Here is an 18160-nt window from a genome sequence, read left to right as displayed (position 1 = left end):
GGGGCTCGTTATAAATATGAAAGAATGTAACAGCCACAGAAACCAAGGGGCACAGGGGATTTTTTTCTTCGGCTTTTCTAATCAATTAGCTTTTAGCGATAACATACTCAGTAATATTCTAAATTGATCAACACCACAAAATAAATAAATAAATAAATAAATAAATAAATAAATAAATAAATAAATAAATAAATAAATAAATAAATAAATAAATAAATAAATCCCCTGTGCCCCTTGGTTTCTGTGGCTGTTGGCTTCTGTCATATTTATAACGAGCCCCTCATTCCCCTTCCCTTGTTTGCTTAATTGCTTAGCCAGGGCCTCGGTTCTGGCAGCCTTGACGCCATAGGAAGCGTAAGAGGGTTCTCACGCAGCTTCCACCCTCTCCGTTCGATGACGTTCTACGTCACACCTGCGGTAACTCAGGACGTTCTACGTCCGCCGCTTATGAACGTGGGTGGCGCTGATGAACACTCTCAAGGTTAGGTTACGTGTAAACATAAATACCCCCGAAAGCAGAAGATATGACAGCCGTCGCCCACAAACCGGTGGTCAGTCTGCCAGGAAGGTGGCTGCACACAAACGAACAGACGGGAAAACGCACAGCTGCTAAATGTTGGCTGCTCCGACTATAAGTGCTGGCGCACAAAAGGGCACCACTTGAGAATCGTGGCCGTTGTGGTCTTTAGTAGGTGTTTCTTTAGAGACGACTATTCTTCCGAGATATACGACGGAGCAACATTGAGGAATTGGTTTCAGAAGTTTATGGCAGTGAAGTAAAAACGAGAGTAAGGAACAAAAGTACGCAAGCCTCAAAATGATAAATTAGTGTAATATTGCACTCCGAAAGCTGGTACGTTGCTAAAGACAGTAGACCAACTCTTGTTAGCTTGTGCTAACTTCGTTTGAATTAACTAGTGGTTGATACGTCTCTTTGGGCAGACCGAATAGCTTTCTGGGTTTACTCTTCTCGCTCTCATCAGACAGCACATCTACGTGGCCATTTCTGATCCGAATCTCTCTATACTTCCACTGCCCTGTCTGTAGAACGTAAGCAAAAAGATCTCGTTCTGAGCATCGAAAAAAGTGATGTGCCTCTACAAACGCTTTCATTAAATTTTCGCGAGCTTAGGCATCAACTTCCGTTTATACGTCTTAGAGTAGACTGCATTCTAAAGCTCCTCTTTGACGGGAAAAAAATGAGAGCCTCATTGTTTAGTGAAAATATACAGCAACCGTTGGAGCTGCAGTTCACATTTCCGCACATATGTTTAAGAAGAACCAGCTTCGGAGGAGAAAAGCTGTGCAAACGCGAGAGACACTCTGGCTGAAGGCAAGGACTTCCACTAAATCTTTGTGAAACAGTACGATTCACCCAAACCGTTGCAATAAATATCTCATATTTCAGTGCTATTGTGGTGCGAACACTCAGTGTGAGCTTCAAAGCAGCCATATTTGCATTTCATAAATTAATTATGCAACAAATCATCACTGCACTTGGTTCATGCGAGCAAAGATGCCAGTTATAAAATTGCTTCCAAAGGAAGTTTTTAGAAGGTGCGCACCTTGTTTCTTGAATTTTTCATCGTATTTTGAACTGTGAAACTTTTCTGCGGCAGTGATCTTTAAATTTGATTCCGTGTTCAGCCGCTTAATTTCGTATATGCGCACGAAGAAGCCGCGGGAACCAATCTGGAGGATATATATATATGTACTTAAAAGCAAAATTCTTTGTCTGTGAGGTAACCAACTATCTGTGTTAGGTCAGTGTAAATGAGCTAAAAGAAGAAAGTGTAGTGACGTGGCGGCTTGTCTAGCTCTGGAAATGGAGTTTTCAACTGGATTATGGTTGCGCGGCTGGTTTAACTGTTTTCAGTTTCGTTGTAGGAAAAGTATATCCAGTCGTGCAGAGCCGTCTGCACTGCACGATGGCTGGAATTAGTACGGCGGCAAAAATAGTTATGAAATATGGAATAACCGCCCATGCCTTCCTTCCTAGAACTCTATTACATCGGAAAATTGAATGTTGAACGGATTGACAGCTGGGCAGCTCCGGCTTGTGGCTCCTCGTATGCTCCTCGTATGTGCCTTCCACTAAAAATGGCGAATTAGTTTTTTTTTTCTTTTCCTTCCTGGCAATGCGCTGATGACGCCACTGCATGATTCTTAGATATGAGGCTGTGGGCTTGAACGATCTTTTTGTAAACCATATTGGTCATCCACATAGCGACTGGGTCACAACCTGTTCTGGCCAGGACTGATAATGTTATAATCCATTTACACGTGATGTATCATACCTTTGTTGGAGTTTTTCTAGTGCTATATTTATAATAGAACGGGGTCTAATGTACTCCACGCATTGTCCTACAGCAGCTTATATACCTTATCTATAGTAGACATCCTTATCTGCAATTCTTAGTACCAATGAAAATAGGAATATTTTAGAATAGTGAGTGCACTGTGCACTTTAACGAGGACCCACTGCGTTTCTGGTAGATACCAGGGTGATTTTCTTTCCATGCTTTAAAAGGCGGTATATCATTATGAGCTCAAGGGCTGCCTTGAATTTGATCATAATTTTGAGTATTTGAAGTGCCTAAAAGTTTCTTCAGCTTTACTAGCTCACCGAGCGGCTCAGCTTCTTCAGTTGTCGCGTCCAGTGACTTAATGCTATTGTGGGCGTCTAGCTATGCTCAAGCCAAATCGAATATTCTGACACGCTTTTTGTCCCAAGGCCAGTAGGTACCGCTCCAAAGGCTAAGCAGTATAGAAAAACCGGCCAAATTGGACGCAGAGCCAAGGCGAACCCTCTTAGGCTTTGGGTATACTAAGTAGAATTCGTTAAAGTAGGACGCCATTGCGAGACCGCATATTATTTGAAGCCAAAAATTAGAGAACACTAAATTTTACATAGGCTTTCTGAAAATAGCTGTCATCAGCCTATTCCATCGGTCTTGTAGGAGTCGCAAATATGTAAGCCGAACAGAAAAAAAAAGTTACTAATTAATTTTGCAACCGCTGTTGTTGCTTACAGAAAACGGATGCGTGAGAAACGTTCATTATGCAATCGCACATCCGAGATTGAAGCTAGTGTTGAATGTATGAATACTAGAACTGACCGTGCATCAAAAATATCGGTTTGTTGACAGCGATTCCTTTGCGCATGGCGTGAAGTCTCAATATGGGCATTTCGTTCGGGCCTCCGCGCTGTCGCAGATGAAAATCCACACAGAGGACGAGTACTGGATGCGGGGAAAGCACGAGAAGTACAGCCCGCTCGAGTTGCTTCAACTCTACATTCGCTACCTGAAGCTTTACAACTCTAGCATGGACTCTATGATTCTTGCTGGCCGCATCGTTAATGCCGAGCTTGTCGGTAGGTACAGCTGCTCTACTCTGCAATGTGGGGAAACATGCTAAAACAGTTTTATTTCAGCTAGTGGACTTGCATTGAGAACTCTGAACACAAGACTGCTGCAAAAGAAAATACTTGTTGCCTTAATTTTAGGCAGTCACGAAATTCGTCATCCATTAGGAAGGAAAGCAATTCGGTAGTCCGCGCGGGTGGAAGTTGTGTCAGTAGCGAAGCAATAATTATGCATTTAACTAGAGGCCCTTACGAATGGTAGACCCAAAAAGAAGAGCCAAAAGGAAAGATGTCGGCGGCTAAGAAGAGTGCAGTGTAGGAAATCTAGTCTGTAAAACAAGATGCCCACATGTATTGCCACCCTGAGAGCTCGCATTTTTTACTGCCCACACTGTGAACGCGTTCTCAGCAAAGAAGCTTTCCTCAGTAGCTCGACTGTGGTACAGCGGTGATGGTGACATGAGAGCTGTATGCAGATCTCGGTTTGTGTTTCAGTGCATTGAAAATGAAACTGTGCTACCGGTTTCGTAGACGTCCAAAAATTTAACTAAACGGGAGGAATTCTAATCGCTCACGTTCGACGAGCATTGAATTCACGATGTTCGCAAGTTCGCTCGTCGCCAAACAAGATCTGCATGAAGGTGGCTGTCATTTATTCAGTGCTGCTTAGGCCATGGCGCAAAAAGGACATAGAAACTTGCCAATGAAAATACCTTCACAATAAGAACGGACACAGTGCCCTCGACTCCTGCCCGGTGGGTGAGCCTGCTGAGGGCATGAGGGCGCTTGCCGTTAAAGGGGCTCTGAAAAGGGCGCAGAATAAAAGTTCGGTACTCCTGTGATTTTATTATTTTTTATTTTATTTAATAATGTCTCAAAGGTCCCGACGTGGGACTTTATATGAGGATGGGCGGGTGTACGGCGATAAAATGTGACAGGCTTGGGGTATACATGGTTATGATGAGACAGCTTCTTCGATGGCATTCTTGAAGCGTGCAGGATCACCTCTGAGCGACAGATGGTTTGGAAGGATATGTAATGTTAAAGGACCCGCTTGACGAGTACCTCATAGAAATAATTTTATAAATGCCTTTTGTAGAAGCCGGGTTATCTGTGGTCAAAGTTTGAATTTCAGCGTAATCACACCTTGTTGTCTCCTCGCGTGATTTTTAGCTCTTACGACAGCCACACCGCCGACGCGCGCGGGAATTCCCCGAGAGATCGGAGCATCCTGATCGCCGGCAGGACGCTGTTGACAGGCCGAGGCTATGGTGGTTGCGTGGCGTGTCAATGTATCTAACCAATAGCTATCTCTGAGCAGAACTGCACAGGAACGCCTGACGGTGGAGGGCGCAAGCATGAAAAAGTCGCCAAAACGGACTCGCCTAATTTCGCGTCCCATTGAGGATTGTCTGCTGCGTGTAGAAGTGTGTCATTTGCCTCGGGTGTTCATGACGAAAGAATGTATATGGTGACTGAGCGAGTTGATATACTCTCCGGAGAAGGTTTTCAGAGCCCCTTTAACAGAGATTCCACGAAGGGGCGTTTGAATGGGTAGGTCCCATACCCATGTTATTGTGATCATGCCTCCGCAATGCTTCAGTGGTGGGCCGGGATTAGGGAGTTTAACAGTCCTCTTACATTAATGGGCTACAGAAGATGACAAAAACGGGGGGGGGGGGGGGGCACACATTCAGCAGCCGACCTTTATGCAGGATGTTTCACCTTATAAGTTCTGGACTTCAAATGCGAAAGCATTACTAGTCCCATTGAGAGTAAAGCAGGCGGTGTCTGCACTTCAATAAAACTTTGGTTGGGCCTAGTTGGTACATGATGCTGTGAAGGTGTACGTTGCGCAACCATGGGACGAACCACGAAGAAAAGACACAGACACACACACAAGCGCTTGTGTGTGTGTCTGTCTTTTCTTCGTGATTCGTCCCGTGGTTGCGCAACGTACACCTTCACAACATGGTGTCTGCCCTGTGTGCCTGTACTCGCAGATGGCACAGAAATCAAAGTGAGAGCAAGAAAACCAGGTTTACGTCATCAAGCGGCCTTATGACGCACACAGGAAGGCGAGCACCGCCACTTCTTCTGACAATTCTATACATGTCGTTCATATGCCTGTCTGTCTTTCTGTTACTCCCCGCTGGCCTACTACTAAGTGGCGCCCGTTTCCCTTACATTCATTCCAAAACTGTGACGCAACCGCTTGTCGTGCAGCGCTTCGGGTTGTATCATGTGATTTCTCGTTGCATTTACCTTGGATCTTCTAATTGAGTCAGAGGCTTGATAGCGATAGGAATCCGAACCTACCACATATGTACCTTCAATCAAATGCCTTCCCAGACTATGGTATGAAAATTGGGATTCAAGAATTTCATAACAGAGAGTTTCGGGTAGTTTTATACGTCCCCCTCCCCCCGCATCTTTATTTTTATCTCTTTCTTAAGTGGCAGTAATGCTTTGGATTCCCACACGTAAGCGGCCTTAAGTGTCTGGGCCGAATGTTTTTTAATTACACTTTTTGAGCAAAAAAAAGCTCTTCTTTAGTAATAGCATTATCCAAGGTGTACAGCATCAGAATAAAATTGTGATATGATAATTAGTCGGCTGGTTAACTAGAATGCAATGGTTTTAACATATTACTGTTAGTCTCCTCATTCATTTGGAGACTTGTCGTCGCAAGTAATATCAATATCACGTTTTACAATTTCGAACATGCAGTTACCCCTGGCACTGTGGCTGAACAAATTTTCTACATCGCACGAAAACAAATGCGTTTTCGAGAGGCTTACAGGCAAATCAGTCCACGTAACCCGGCGAAAATGGGCTTTTGAGGAAAGGAAAAGGTGCAGTATCTGTCTCCCATCTCGCGGACAACTGAACCACGTCGTAAGGGAAGGGATAAAGGCGGTGTAAAGAGAGAGAGAGAAACAACTTTATTGCCATAGATTGGCGGGATTTAGGGCAGGTGGGCTTGGTGTGTCCCCCAGGTGGGTGGACTTCCTGGGCCCACGAAATGAGTGCCAGTTGGATGCTCTTGTATGGCCTTCTGAGGAGTTGGTTCCATCCGTCTTCGGAGTGAGCTGACAGTAAGGTTCGAGAAGGCGGATTTCCCGCGCAACCCCAGAGGATGTGAGCCTGGGTGGCGATTTCTCCCTGGTAACAATTTTGGCGGACGGGGTCGTATTCCCCGTCTGTGATGAGTGAAAGTCTAGAATGGCTAAGGATAGAGTGTGTCTGCAACCTGCGGAGCAAGGTGGCTTGCGCTCGATTCAAGTCGGGGTGTGGAGGCGGGAACTGGCGTCGCATCTCTCTGTAGAGGTTGGTAATAGAGGAAGATGGTGCTGGTGGTGAAAAGCATTTATTTGGTATTTTATAGAGAGGAGCTCGGGGATAGGCCCCTAGTGGGTCTCACCCCTTACAATACTAGGCAGAGTCCCTCATTCCGGGATCCCGTTGGTCATGATCACTGCGCAGGTCCGCTGAACCAGGGCCTGTTGGGCCGATAGTTCCTGGCCGGGTAGCTCCGGTGCTCCTTATTTTAGTAATCAGTGATGTGTTTGAATGTAAGGGCCAGATTGTCTGATTGGGAGTAGGCTTCCAAGGACAGGGAGATAGCCCGGGGCGGCCTGATCGGCCTGTTCGTTTCCTTGGAGTCCCTGGTGACCGGGGACCCAAATCAAGTTACGTGGAGTTGGATCTTCGCATCGGCAGCTATATTGCAGTATGCGCCAGGCAAGCGGGGGAGCCCAGCTCAGCCCAGCTCATAGCTCCGACAGGCCCCTCGCGAGTCGGTGATGATGTGTTCGGACATGGGATTAGAGAGAGCCAGAGCAATGGCAATCCCGCGTGTGTTGCGCTAAAGGCTTTGAAAGTGAGCCCGTTAACTGTGTTTGTGTTGTGTACGACTGCGGCCGTGTACCACCCCCCGTGGTGTGGGCCGGCAACGTCCATGTAATACACGTGTTGTTGGTTACCATAGTATCGCGTCAACGCTTCCGCGCGCGCCTGACGACGACCGCTGCGGTCTTCTCTGGTCATATTGCGGGGAAGGGGCCGGACCCGAAGGGCGCGTCTCGAGGATTCTGGCGCTCTTTTCCTTTCCTCAATGTAGTAGTCGTGTTTGATGCGTAGCCAGTCCAAATGGCGGCGACCGGACGTGGTCTCTGCTAGACACGTGTACTGGTTGACTAAGTGGGCTTCTCGAAGCTCCCGGAATGTGTTCACCACGCCCAAGGCCAGAAGTCTCTAGTTGGACGTGGCGACCGGGAGGTCGAGAGCCCGCTTGACGTTCCGGTGGATGACCTCCAGTTGGCCAACATCATGTTTGCCAAGTGCAGGGTAGGGGGTTGAGTAGAGGATTCTACTCGTTACGAAAGCATGGGCAAGCTGCAGTGCATCCTTGATTCATAATAAACCCTGCTTGTTGGAGACCTGGCGGTCCATGCGGCACGCCTGGTCTCCCACCGTGCGAAGTTTGACGAGGGTGGTGTCGACCCTGGTTGGTGGTGTATGAAGAGGCCAAGGACGCGGATCTCCTTGGCCTCCCGGATCGGTCCCGAGGGGAGACTGATGCGAAGGGGAGTTGTGTTCCGAGGGGAGGGACGCAAGTGCATATATTATGGCTTAGCCGGGGCAGACTGGAGTCCGCAGTTGGCCGCGTAGTCCCCGACTAGGGTCGCCGCTGCTTGCAGGCAGGATTCCACCTGAGCCAGGTCATCTTACTTGGCCCAGATTGTGATTTCAACCACCTAAAGAGCGTGATGTATCCCGGGAAAAGAAGAAATTTTGGAGGGAAGATGAAGCATTGTAAAATTGACGAGCATGGAAGACAGGACCGCGTCTTGGAGTGTTCCCCTCGAGCCGATGGTGTATGGCCCGTGTTCCGCATCTTGTATGCGTATATAGGTTTGACGGTCTGTAAGAAATTGTCTGATATAATCGAATGTTTTGTGGCCACAGTTGGTGTTACTGAAGTGGTCCAGGATTACTTCGTGTTTGACATTGTCGAATGCTCCTTTAAGATCCAAGGCCAGGACCACCTTGTTGTTGTAGGGATATTCGACAGGATCTAAGATGTCGTGGTGGAGCTGCAGAAGTAAATCCTGTGTTGACTTGAGAGTGCGAAAGAGGAACATTGTGTCCGCGAAAATGTGCTGTGTCTCGAGAAAATCGGAGAGTCTGTCGCGCACCATCGTCTCCATCAGCTTGCCGACAAAAGACGTGAGGGAGTGGGCCGAAGGTTTTCCACATCAATAGGTTTGCCGGCCTTCAAGACGAAGGTCACGACAGCCGATTTCCGATCAAGAGGGAGAGGAGTCTATCCGTCCCAAATGTTATTGATGGATTTGAGGCCTCATGGGCGGCTTTGTTACCTGGCATGCCTTGAGAGCCGGGGACCCATATGATAGAGCGATGAGGTTGCGAAGAATTCGGTGAGCGGGTGCAGTGATCCAACTGAACTCAGTGCTTCGACAGGCTCCGCGAGTGTCTGTGGGGATGAATTTTGAGTCGGGATGGGAAGCTGCAATGACGATCACTACCTTCTCCGCATGCGTTGAGTTGGGCGCTGTGAACGAAAGGCCATCCACCTGTTTTCCCTCGTGTATGACTGCAGCCGTGTGTCATTTCCCCCTGGAGTGGTAGGGGCCTACAATGCCGACGTAAAAGATGTGTTTCTTTGACCCATACTGGTGGTGCAGGGCATCCGCCCGCGACTGGCACCGGCCATTCTGGTCCTCTTTGTTCATCTTAGTTGGAAGGGGTCGAACGTAGAAGGCGCGTCTCCACAGTTCGGGCACTCCAACCCGTTCCATCGTATGGTGATCATGTTATGTAACCGGTCCAAGAGGCCTCGCGAAGTTCTCGATAGGTATATTCACGACCCACAACGCGAGGAGTCGCGCGTTGAAAGTGGAGATAGGGAGGCCGAGGGCTCTCTTGAAAATTTTGCAGAGTACAACCTCCAAGCAATCTTCGTCATGTTTCCGCAAGCAGAGGTAGGGAGTCGAGTATAGTTCCGAGTTAATTTTGCGTGGAGATGGCGTGGATACAATTAGCGTGGAGACGAGCATTTTGTGCCCGGAGAGTCTCTAGCTCACGGCGGAGGTCCGCGACCTCAGAGTTAAGGGGAGAGGGGGAGGAGGTTTGGAGGGGAAGAAAGTAGGGGAGTGCCGGGAGGTGGACGAGGCCCGTCTCGGATGCCTACCTTTGGCTATGTCGTCTTTGGCGCGACAAGCGGAGGGCCCCCGATAGCCGGAAAATCGCCGTTTTGGATTGCGCTGGCACCTGGATCACGTAACGACTTTGGGTTAGTTGATCGAACGCGCCCTCCGGTGGGACTGGTCCGGATGTGCCTTGCACCATCTTGTTGCTTGTCCGGGGAACTTTTGGAGTGGTGTCAGGACCCGGGGGTACTGCAAACTGAGGTCATAGTCCTCGAAGACTGCAACATGGCGCCCAACGAGTGCACTCCTTCCTGCATCGTCTGCGGTGGTGGCCATCTTACAGGCTCGCAAGGCTGCAAAGCCAAATTTGCACGGCTGCAACAGGGCAACCCAACCGGTCAAGAAAAAGAGGAAGATGGGCAGCGGTGGCATCAAAGAATAGAACGGGACAAACGCGTCGGCCCTTGGTCTTCGGACGGCGTCGGCGTATGGGAGCGGCGCTGCAGTAGGAGCCGGCAGACAAACATGCGGTGACGCTTCGGACACTTGCTCGCGAATCACAGTTGGAGGCACAATCACAGGCAGGTTGGAGGGATGTCACTGAACGCCGTGAATAAGTAACAGCTGTCGAGCCAACTCCTCATGTACAAAGTCTGATCTCATCAAGCAGCCAGCTTTGAGATGTCGGCACAGCGAGGCTGGAAAGCGAATCAGGCTGCACGGAAGGTGATGGCAACAAAATGCGCTCCTTGCGGAGCACAGGGTGAATACGTCGGCAACGGTGGTAGGGTTCCGGGCGGTAAGCATATGAAATTCTTCAGCTTCGATGCCTTTAAGGACGTGCTTGATCAGGTCTGCATCTCACATAGGCGTGTCCACCCTTGTACAGAGGTTGATGACATCCTCGATATAACTGTTGAACGATTGTCCCTGCAGCTGGGCTCCCACTCGCAGGCTCTGTTCGGCGCGCAGCTTGAGTACTGCGGGACGCCCAAAGATATCAGAAAAGGCGCGTTTAAAGGCCGGCCAGGTGGTAAAATCTGCTTCGTTTTCTGTGCCATAGGTTCGCCACGTCCGACAGGTAAAATACCACGTTGTTGAGCTTCATAGCGTCGTCCCACCGGCTGTGGCCTCTAAACCGCTTGTAGGAGGCAAGCCAATCCAATCATCCGCGTTGTTGTCACTGGACCAGCTTAAGATGGCTGGACCCGTTGTCGAAGAGCGCCAGGGCAAACGACGGGCGTAGGTGAAGGGGCAGATGACTGGCTTGCGTCGGTGGACATAGTTGACGCGATAGTTCTGCGGGGAAGCTCCAGGACGTAGACCAAAGGCTGTACCCAGCACAGCTCCACGAAAGTTTTACAGGATTTTCAGGAAAACATCCTAAGGAGTGAGAGAATAAAAAAAGAAGGGGTGCCGTAGTGGAGGACTTCGGAATTCCGATCACCTGGGAAACTTTAACGTGCACTCAGATCGCGCAGCGAAAATTTCTTTGGCCACTGTCCCGAGGGTAACTTCGTTTTTGAAATTCTAGGAACTTTTAATAATATTATTAACGATAAGTTACATGCCTCTAATGAAATAATAGCACTAATAGTTAAAAACCTCGCTCGATGTTAGTTAACCAGCCTAGACCTAGACGGTTAACATATCATCACTGTATTCTGCTTTGCTAGACCGCTGACAGTGCTATGCTTAAAAAGGCTGTTTTCTAACTCAAAAAGCTAATTCTTCAAAATTGTAGAACTTCTTGGGGGAAACATGTGGTATAAACTCCGACCTCAAAGATGGCATGGTAATGCCCACATTTACGTGTATTCTGCACAATTGTTAGTTCTTAAACTCCAGCAAAAAACCTTGAATGTTAAATTAGAGAGTAACTGCGTCATTTCCTTCCCTGAAAAACTGAATATCCCATTTTTGAATTGAAACGCTATTTTGGTGGAATACCTTTAGACGTTTAATTCGGCCAAGGCGCGGGAGATAAGTTCTGAAAACATGAATCACTCATTAGAGATGTTGCAGGGTTCAAATCAGTAACAAACAATACTTTTCCATCCAGAAGTTCAAAACTCTGAAAGCACACGAATAAAACGAACCGAACGGTGAATTTTGCTCAAACTATTATCATTGGGACAATGCAAGATCTCTCCACTTCACATACCTCTCCGGGTAGATATGTATTTCTAACGTTATGCAAGTCTATTGTGTGTAACAGCTGTTCCATGAAGCCTCGCAATAAAGCTTTCGCACCCGGTTGAGCCAAACTAATTAAAATAAATAATACTTGAGTCATCATGTTTCTCTGCACAACGTTTTAAAGATAAAGCTTTTAATGATTCGAGTGCTAGCTGGTAGTTGTAAATTTGTAGACTTTAGCACGTTACCAGTATTCTCTGCTGCGAAGGGGGTCTGCATTTAACAGAAGCGGTTGTAGTGGCTGGTATGGCAGCGTTTTTGATGAAAGGACGACGTCACTTTGTACATGGCACGCCTTCTCTCTCTTCAGTGGTGCAGTTCCTTTTACTACTCCGGCAAGTTCCGTTTAGAGCGCGATACACAAGTGTTGGCACGCTTGGACGCCTCACGGAAGGTTACGCTTCAGCAGGTTTGTTGAAATCCCATATACATCACCTTCTAATGCTTCGATTGGGATCAGACGCTTTCTCTTTAAAGGCTATTACGGATGCGATCCTGTAGACAGAGCTAAGAAACCGAGATGAGAGGTGTTTGCAGCAAACATTCAGCAGGACTCGAATGCCCAGACAACAACCGTGATGTTCAGCCACCTACAGAGAAAAAATTGTTCAAAAAAATTCTCAACAAAACAATTGTTTTACTTCAGCATTTGCATATGGAATCTCCAATAAAATACAAGAAAGATTCTCTTTTCAGGAATTGGCGTTTGAAATTTAGTGGGGACAACACAAGAAAATAAACTCCCAGTGCATAGCCTTGAACTTATCTTCATTTAATGGCGTGATATAGCTGTTTGTGATGTAATACTTCATCTTACTTTTCTCCTAGCTTTAGGCAGAACCACGAAAGCCAGCCCTTCTTAAATGGAGACAATCTGAGATAAACGAGGCACGACTTGCTCTTCAATCTATTGAGAAAGCAGCTGCTAAATTTCTTAAACCTATGAACTTAGGTAGCACTGGATGCACAACTGATGACGGTCCAGCAGTAATAAACAATGTCTGTGCACCCAACTAACCCTTTATAACCTGAATGTTTCTTGAATATGTCCTCTGCAATCTAAAATGAAGGTAGCAGCGTCGTTGCTTTCCATGTTGAAAGAAAAACAGTGCTAAACAAGTATATCTTATTTCAAGTAGCGACGTACCCGCAGAGTGAAGCGGTGTGGTCGAGCCCGTTTAAGACACCTTCCTGTGATCGTACGGACACGCCCCCTCTAGATGTTCTCCAGGATCCCGGTTTGCATAAACTAAAAATTGTATTGTCGCAACTTTAGAAAAATTTAGCTGTCATCCCCATAACACTCTCCGTCGATGAGAGGAGACCCTTATGCGTTGTGCATCACGTGCAGTAGGCTATATTCGGATACAATTCAAGAACAAATTCCAAATGCCTCTCAAAGGAAGCCACCTGGCCAATGACGTCGGCCGATCTCCTGATGGCGTGATATCGCATGGAGTGACAAATCAGCTTAAATGGATTAACCACGACATTTTGAAAATCTGTCGTATCCATTGGCTTAGACGTCTGCTTTGAGGGGCATGTGTCACTTCTTTCTTGAGTTGTATTGGATTATGGTATTGAACGATGCTCTGTTGTTCCGAACAAAGACCTTTCGGTTATTATATGCCATTGATTATGGGTGCACAGAATAACACGAAAGGCCGCAAAACGGAGGAATTAGCTGATTAGGCCTTAACGACATTTCAATGCAGTGATTAGGCTGTAGCTCAGTTTTAAGTGAAACGCCTAATCTCTTTCTATCCGAACTCTATGTTCACTTTGGTTCAATGTGTAAGCCATCGGGAAAACAGTCATTCATATTCTTCAGTCAAAAGCGAGTAAGTCTGCAACAATTTCCGTGGAGAGAGCGTGATCCCCGCCATAATTTATGCGAACAGCATTGATTAGCTGTGGGCTCACTGCCACGACTGCGACAACAATGCCGTTTGTGAAGATCTACTGACGCTTTTTGCTTTCTCGTGTTGTGTTGTTCTAAACGAACAATTGAATGTTTCTCCTGCGCGTGTCCTGCAGAACACTGGGAGCGGTTGGTCACGCACTACACGGACAACGCGTTCAAATCTGTCGACAAAATACGACTCCTTGAGAACGCACCGGCCTTCGTTGTTTTCCTAATGAACCGTGAGAACCTGAAACTTGAAGACACTCGGCTCCTCATGGCTTGGAGTCTGTTGCACCGCCTCCTTACGCTATCCAATGGGCAGATGCTGATAGCACAAGCTAAAGGGACGCAGATCATCCAAAAAGATGCCATCCAGATTTTCTGCTATCACACGGTCACTAACGTCATGTCACTGGCCGTCTCGCTTCGTTACTTTCGCAAATGTGAGTAATATGTAGATCTTCTTATGGCATATAAAGACTTGAAGAATGTCTGTTGACCGGCTGCGTAGTTACCGTTTTGTAGTCCTATCAAAATTTCATTTCCTCGATTAAGTTAATGTTCATCTCTCACTGTCGCGCATTGTTCTTTCTTCAAGGTCACCAGCTTGAATACTTTAGGTGTCTTTCAAGTTTACTGGATACAAACATTAGTAGACACGTATGAGATAATTACATAAAGAGGTCCCGTAGCGAAACACGGTATTGGGAATTCTTGAACTAATAAACTGATTTGCAAGATGGCAGCAGCCAGCACACAAAAAATGCACCTGGTATTCATTAGGATGTATTATATATATATATATATATATATATATATATATATATATATATATATATATATATATATATACCAGTCGAAGCGTTGAATAAATCTGTTAAGTTTTTCAATGTGACTTCCCCAACTTCTTATATTTTTAATCAGTTGCCTTGAAGATTTTGTTATCCCTTATATATATATATATATACATGGTCTGTTCTGAAAGTAGTAGCACTCATTTTTTAAACAAAATTTATTCAAGAGGATAGTACAAACGATTACAATTTTTCAAGGTAGCACCCTTCTGCACCTACACGCTGCTGCCAGTGAGTTTTACAGTTTTCGTACGACTCCAGGAATGCCTGGACCGGAATGCTGTTTAGCTCCCTCGTCACGACCTGTTGAACCACCTCTGCCGATCCGTGATGTTCCCCCTTGAGCGCCGATTTTATTCTCGGGAATAGAAAAAAGTCTGGCGGGGCCAAGTCGAGGCTGTAGGGGGTCTGAGGCAGCGTTGCTGCCTTGTGCTGGGCAAAAAATTGGGGTCCTCATTCACATGATGAAGAAGGTCCTACCGGTAGGCCTTTTCCTCCTTTGGCAACACTCCCGGCACCAACTTCGTGCACGCTTTCCTCATGGATAAGGTTTCTGCCACGATCTCAAAAACTTCCGTTTTGAGGAATGCACAAGTCATCAACAATCATTCTGATGCTCATTCTACGATCACACTTAAGTAAATGTTTCACTCGCTGCACATTTTCGTTCGTCTTGCTGGTCGAAGGGCGTCTGGAGCGGTCGCCTTCCTTCACTCTTTCCTTACCTTCTCGGAACAGCTTGTGCCACTCAAAAAACACCTGATCTACCCATGGTAGCGTCGCCGTAGGCCTCCTTAATCATGTTGTGAGTCTCTTTGCCCGTTTTACCAAGATTTACTCAAAATTTGATCGCGTATCGCTGATCTAGTAAACGCTCAATTATTCCGCGTGACGAGGCGTTTCGAGAGGGGTTCACAGCACAAGCGACCTACTCTCTTCAACGGCCGAGAGCCGACTGCCGACTTTTCCCCAGCATTCCCAATATCTCCCTTCAACGATCCTGCACGCGCAGACCACCTCTCGTCCGCCCGTTCGCCCAGGAAAAAACCAGTCCTACTACTTTCAGAACAGACCCTGTATATATATATATATATATATATATATATATATATATATGCACCTGGTATTCATTAGGATGTAGAGTCAATTAAAGGTGTTTCCTTTAACGAAGCGTATACTTCGCTTTATAGTCCTGTAAGCAGCCAAGAACTTTATGCCCTCGAAATATATACTTTGGCCAAGGTTTAAAAAATAAAATATTTGAGGTAGGCCAGGGAAACCACTTACATCTACCAACCAGCTTGCGCATCATTGGCAATTTTTTGTTTTGCAATTAATTAATTAGCAATTAAGATAATTTTTATAAATGCGTATATATTATCATTAGACAGAAAATGTGCATAAAAAAGCTGGAGGGCCTTCAGAAACCCCCATTCCAACTATTTGCGGTAAAGAAAACCTCACGCGTATCATTTTTCCGAGCTCCAAAGAACGCCCGCGATAAAATAATTTGCAAGATGGCAGCAGTAAGCACACAACAAATGCACCTGGTATTCACTAGGATGTACTATGTATGTGTGTGTATATATATATATATATATATATATATATATATATATATATATATATATATATACAGGGCGCTCACGCTAACTTTAGCCAAGGGTTAAAACAAAATATTTGATGTAGGCTAGGGAAACCCCTTACATCTACCAACCGGCTTTCGCATCATAGGCGATTTTTTGTTTTGCAATTATTTAATTAGCAATAAAGATAATTTATCTCAATGCCTAAGTATTGTCTTTAGCCAGAAAATGTGAATGGAAAAGTTGGAGAGCACCTTCAGAAACCCCTATTCCATTTATTTGCGGTAAAGAAAACCTCACGTGTGTCATTTTTCCGAGCTCCAAAGAAAGAGCAAGAAATGCAAAATAAAATCATGCGACTAACGCATTCGCGCGCCATGATTGTGCTGCTTTCAAAAGTGGTTTGAGTGAACGAAATCAGCTGCTGGCAAGGCGCGACGACAGCAATTCGCCGGCAGGCCGATAAGTCACCGGTGGTAGCCGCCCCCGCGCGAGCCAGTCTGCAAGCATGACGGTGCAAGTTGCAGCGAAAGCGCCGGGCATTGTGAGCTATGACATGGCCAAAGGTGACAAACACAACTGTAACGAGTTTTATTCGCCATTCAGAGCCAGAGAAGATAAGCAAGTATTTTACTTATCTTCTTTTGCCTCTCAGTGGCGAATAAAAAAATCTCTGCCTCTCCCGTAATCGCGAGTAGAGTATGCATGAAATGTTTACGGGCTTAACACATTGGTTGTAGTTGCTACTTGTCAAAATCTTGAAATGGGTCTAGTGTTCAACACACCACACCACACATACTGTGTACTGGCCCATGTGGACGCAATCGTTTTCTGTGAGTGTCTGGGGAATCTCTTCCGCCCTGCGTCGTCTGATGTATTCGGTTTCTGTCAGGCTACATTGCTCGGTTTAAGCATCTGTGACGGTGGCGGCATTGAAATGCAGGACGATGCAGAAGCGTACGCGGACACAACGAGACGCAGGCCTGACAAGAATGTATATGCAGCGCGTTCGAATACATCGCGAGCGTGTATACATCTGCCTGCCAAAGGGGGAAATGTCATGAGCTGAAGGCCCAGCGGCTGATCTTTTACAGGCGTGAGTGTGGGACCGCGGCGCCATCCTTCGGGACAGCGCGGAAGCAGTTTTTCCGCCCAAAGCCCTTCCCGCCCTGGAGCTCCCCTTTTGCTCTAAGCGGCCGTCTCTCTTAGAGAGTGTCGTTAAATGTCGTACGGTGCCCAGATGCTCTAGTTTCGGCTCCCGGATGTGTGGAATTCAGTGCCCGGATGTTGGCTCTCGGAATCGGCGTGACGTCACTACACTGCCGACAACGGGAACTAAAAATTACATACTTAAAACTCGACGAATTTGTGTTTGTCACCTTTGGCAATGTGATAGCTCACAATGCCTGGCGTGTTTGCTGCAACTTGCGCCGTCCCGCTTGCAGACTGGATCGCGCGGGGGCCGCAACCACCGTTGACATATCGGCCTGCCGGCGTATTGAGGTCGTCGGGTCTTGCCAGCAGCTGATTTCGTTCACTCAAACCACGTTTGAGAGCAGCACAATCGTGGAGCGCGAATGCGCTAGTCGCATGATTTTTGCATTTCGCGGGCGTTCTTTGGAGCTCGGAAAAATGATACACGTGAGGTTTTCTTTACGGCAAATAGTTGGAAGGGGGGTTTCTGATGGCTCTCCAGCTTTTTTAAGCACATTATCTGTCTAATGTTAATATTTACGCATTTAAAAAAATTATTTTTATTGGTAATTAATTAATTGCAAAACAAAAAACTGCCAATGATGCGCAAGCCGGTTGGTAGATGTAAGTAAGTGGTTTCCCTGGCCTACCTCAAATATTTTATTTTTTAAACCTTGGCCAAAGTATATATTTCGAGGGCATAAAGTACTTGGCTGCTTACAGGACTATAAAGCGAAGTGTACGCTTCGTTAAAGGAAACACATTTAATTGACTCAACATTTCGATCGGTCTGCCGATCGAAACGTGGAGTCAATTAGACGTGTTTCTTTTAACGAAGCGAATACTTCGCTATATATATATATATTGAGAAACTTGCT

The 18160-nt window shown here is 46.5% G+C and overlaps 1 protein-coding gene across 2 annotated transcripts in view; it reads left to right on the top strand.

The window, feature by feature from the left end:
• The window catches only part of LOC149333416 (uncharacterized), a 185846-nt gene that overhangs the window by 152528 nt on the left and 15158 nt on the right, over positions 1 to 18160 (top strand). For both annotated transcript variants that reach the window (XM_089558667.1, XM_089558666.1), the window contains 3 exons: positions 3217 to 3376; positions 12053 to 12151; positions 13780 to 14091. In XM_089558667.1, coding sequence (XP_089414793.1) covers positions 3217 to 3376; positions 12053 to 12151; positions 13780 to 14091 — 571 coding nt within the window. The remainder of the gene's footprint in view (positions 1 to 3216; positions 3377 to 12052; positions 12152 to 13779; positions 14092 to 18160) is intronic.

The sequence above is a fragment of the Amblyomma mixtum genome, chromosome 8 (assembly GCF_055824585.1).
Source record: "Amblyomma mixtum isolate Tamu chromosome 8, ASM5582458v1, whole genome shotgun sequence".
NCBI lineage: Eukaryota > Metazoa > Arthropoda > Arachnida > Ixodida > Ixodidae > Amblyomma > Amblyomma mixtum.
Note: the sequence above shows the minus strand (reverse complement) of the source record. Positions and strands in the feature narration are given on the sequence as shown.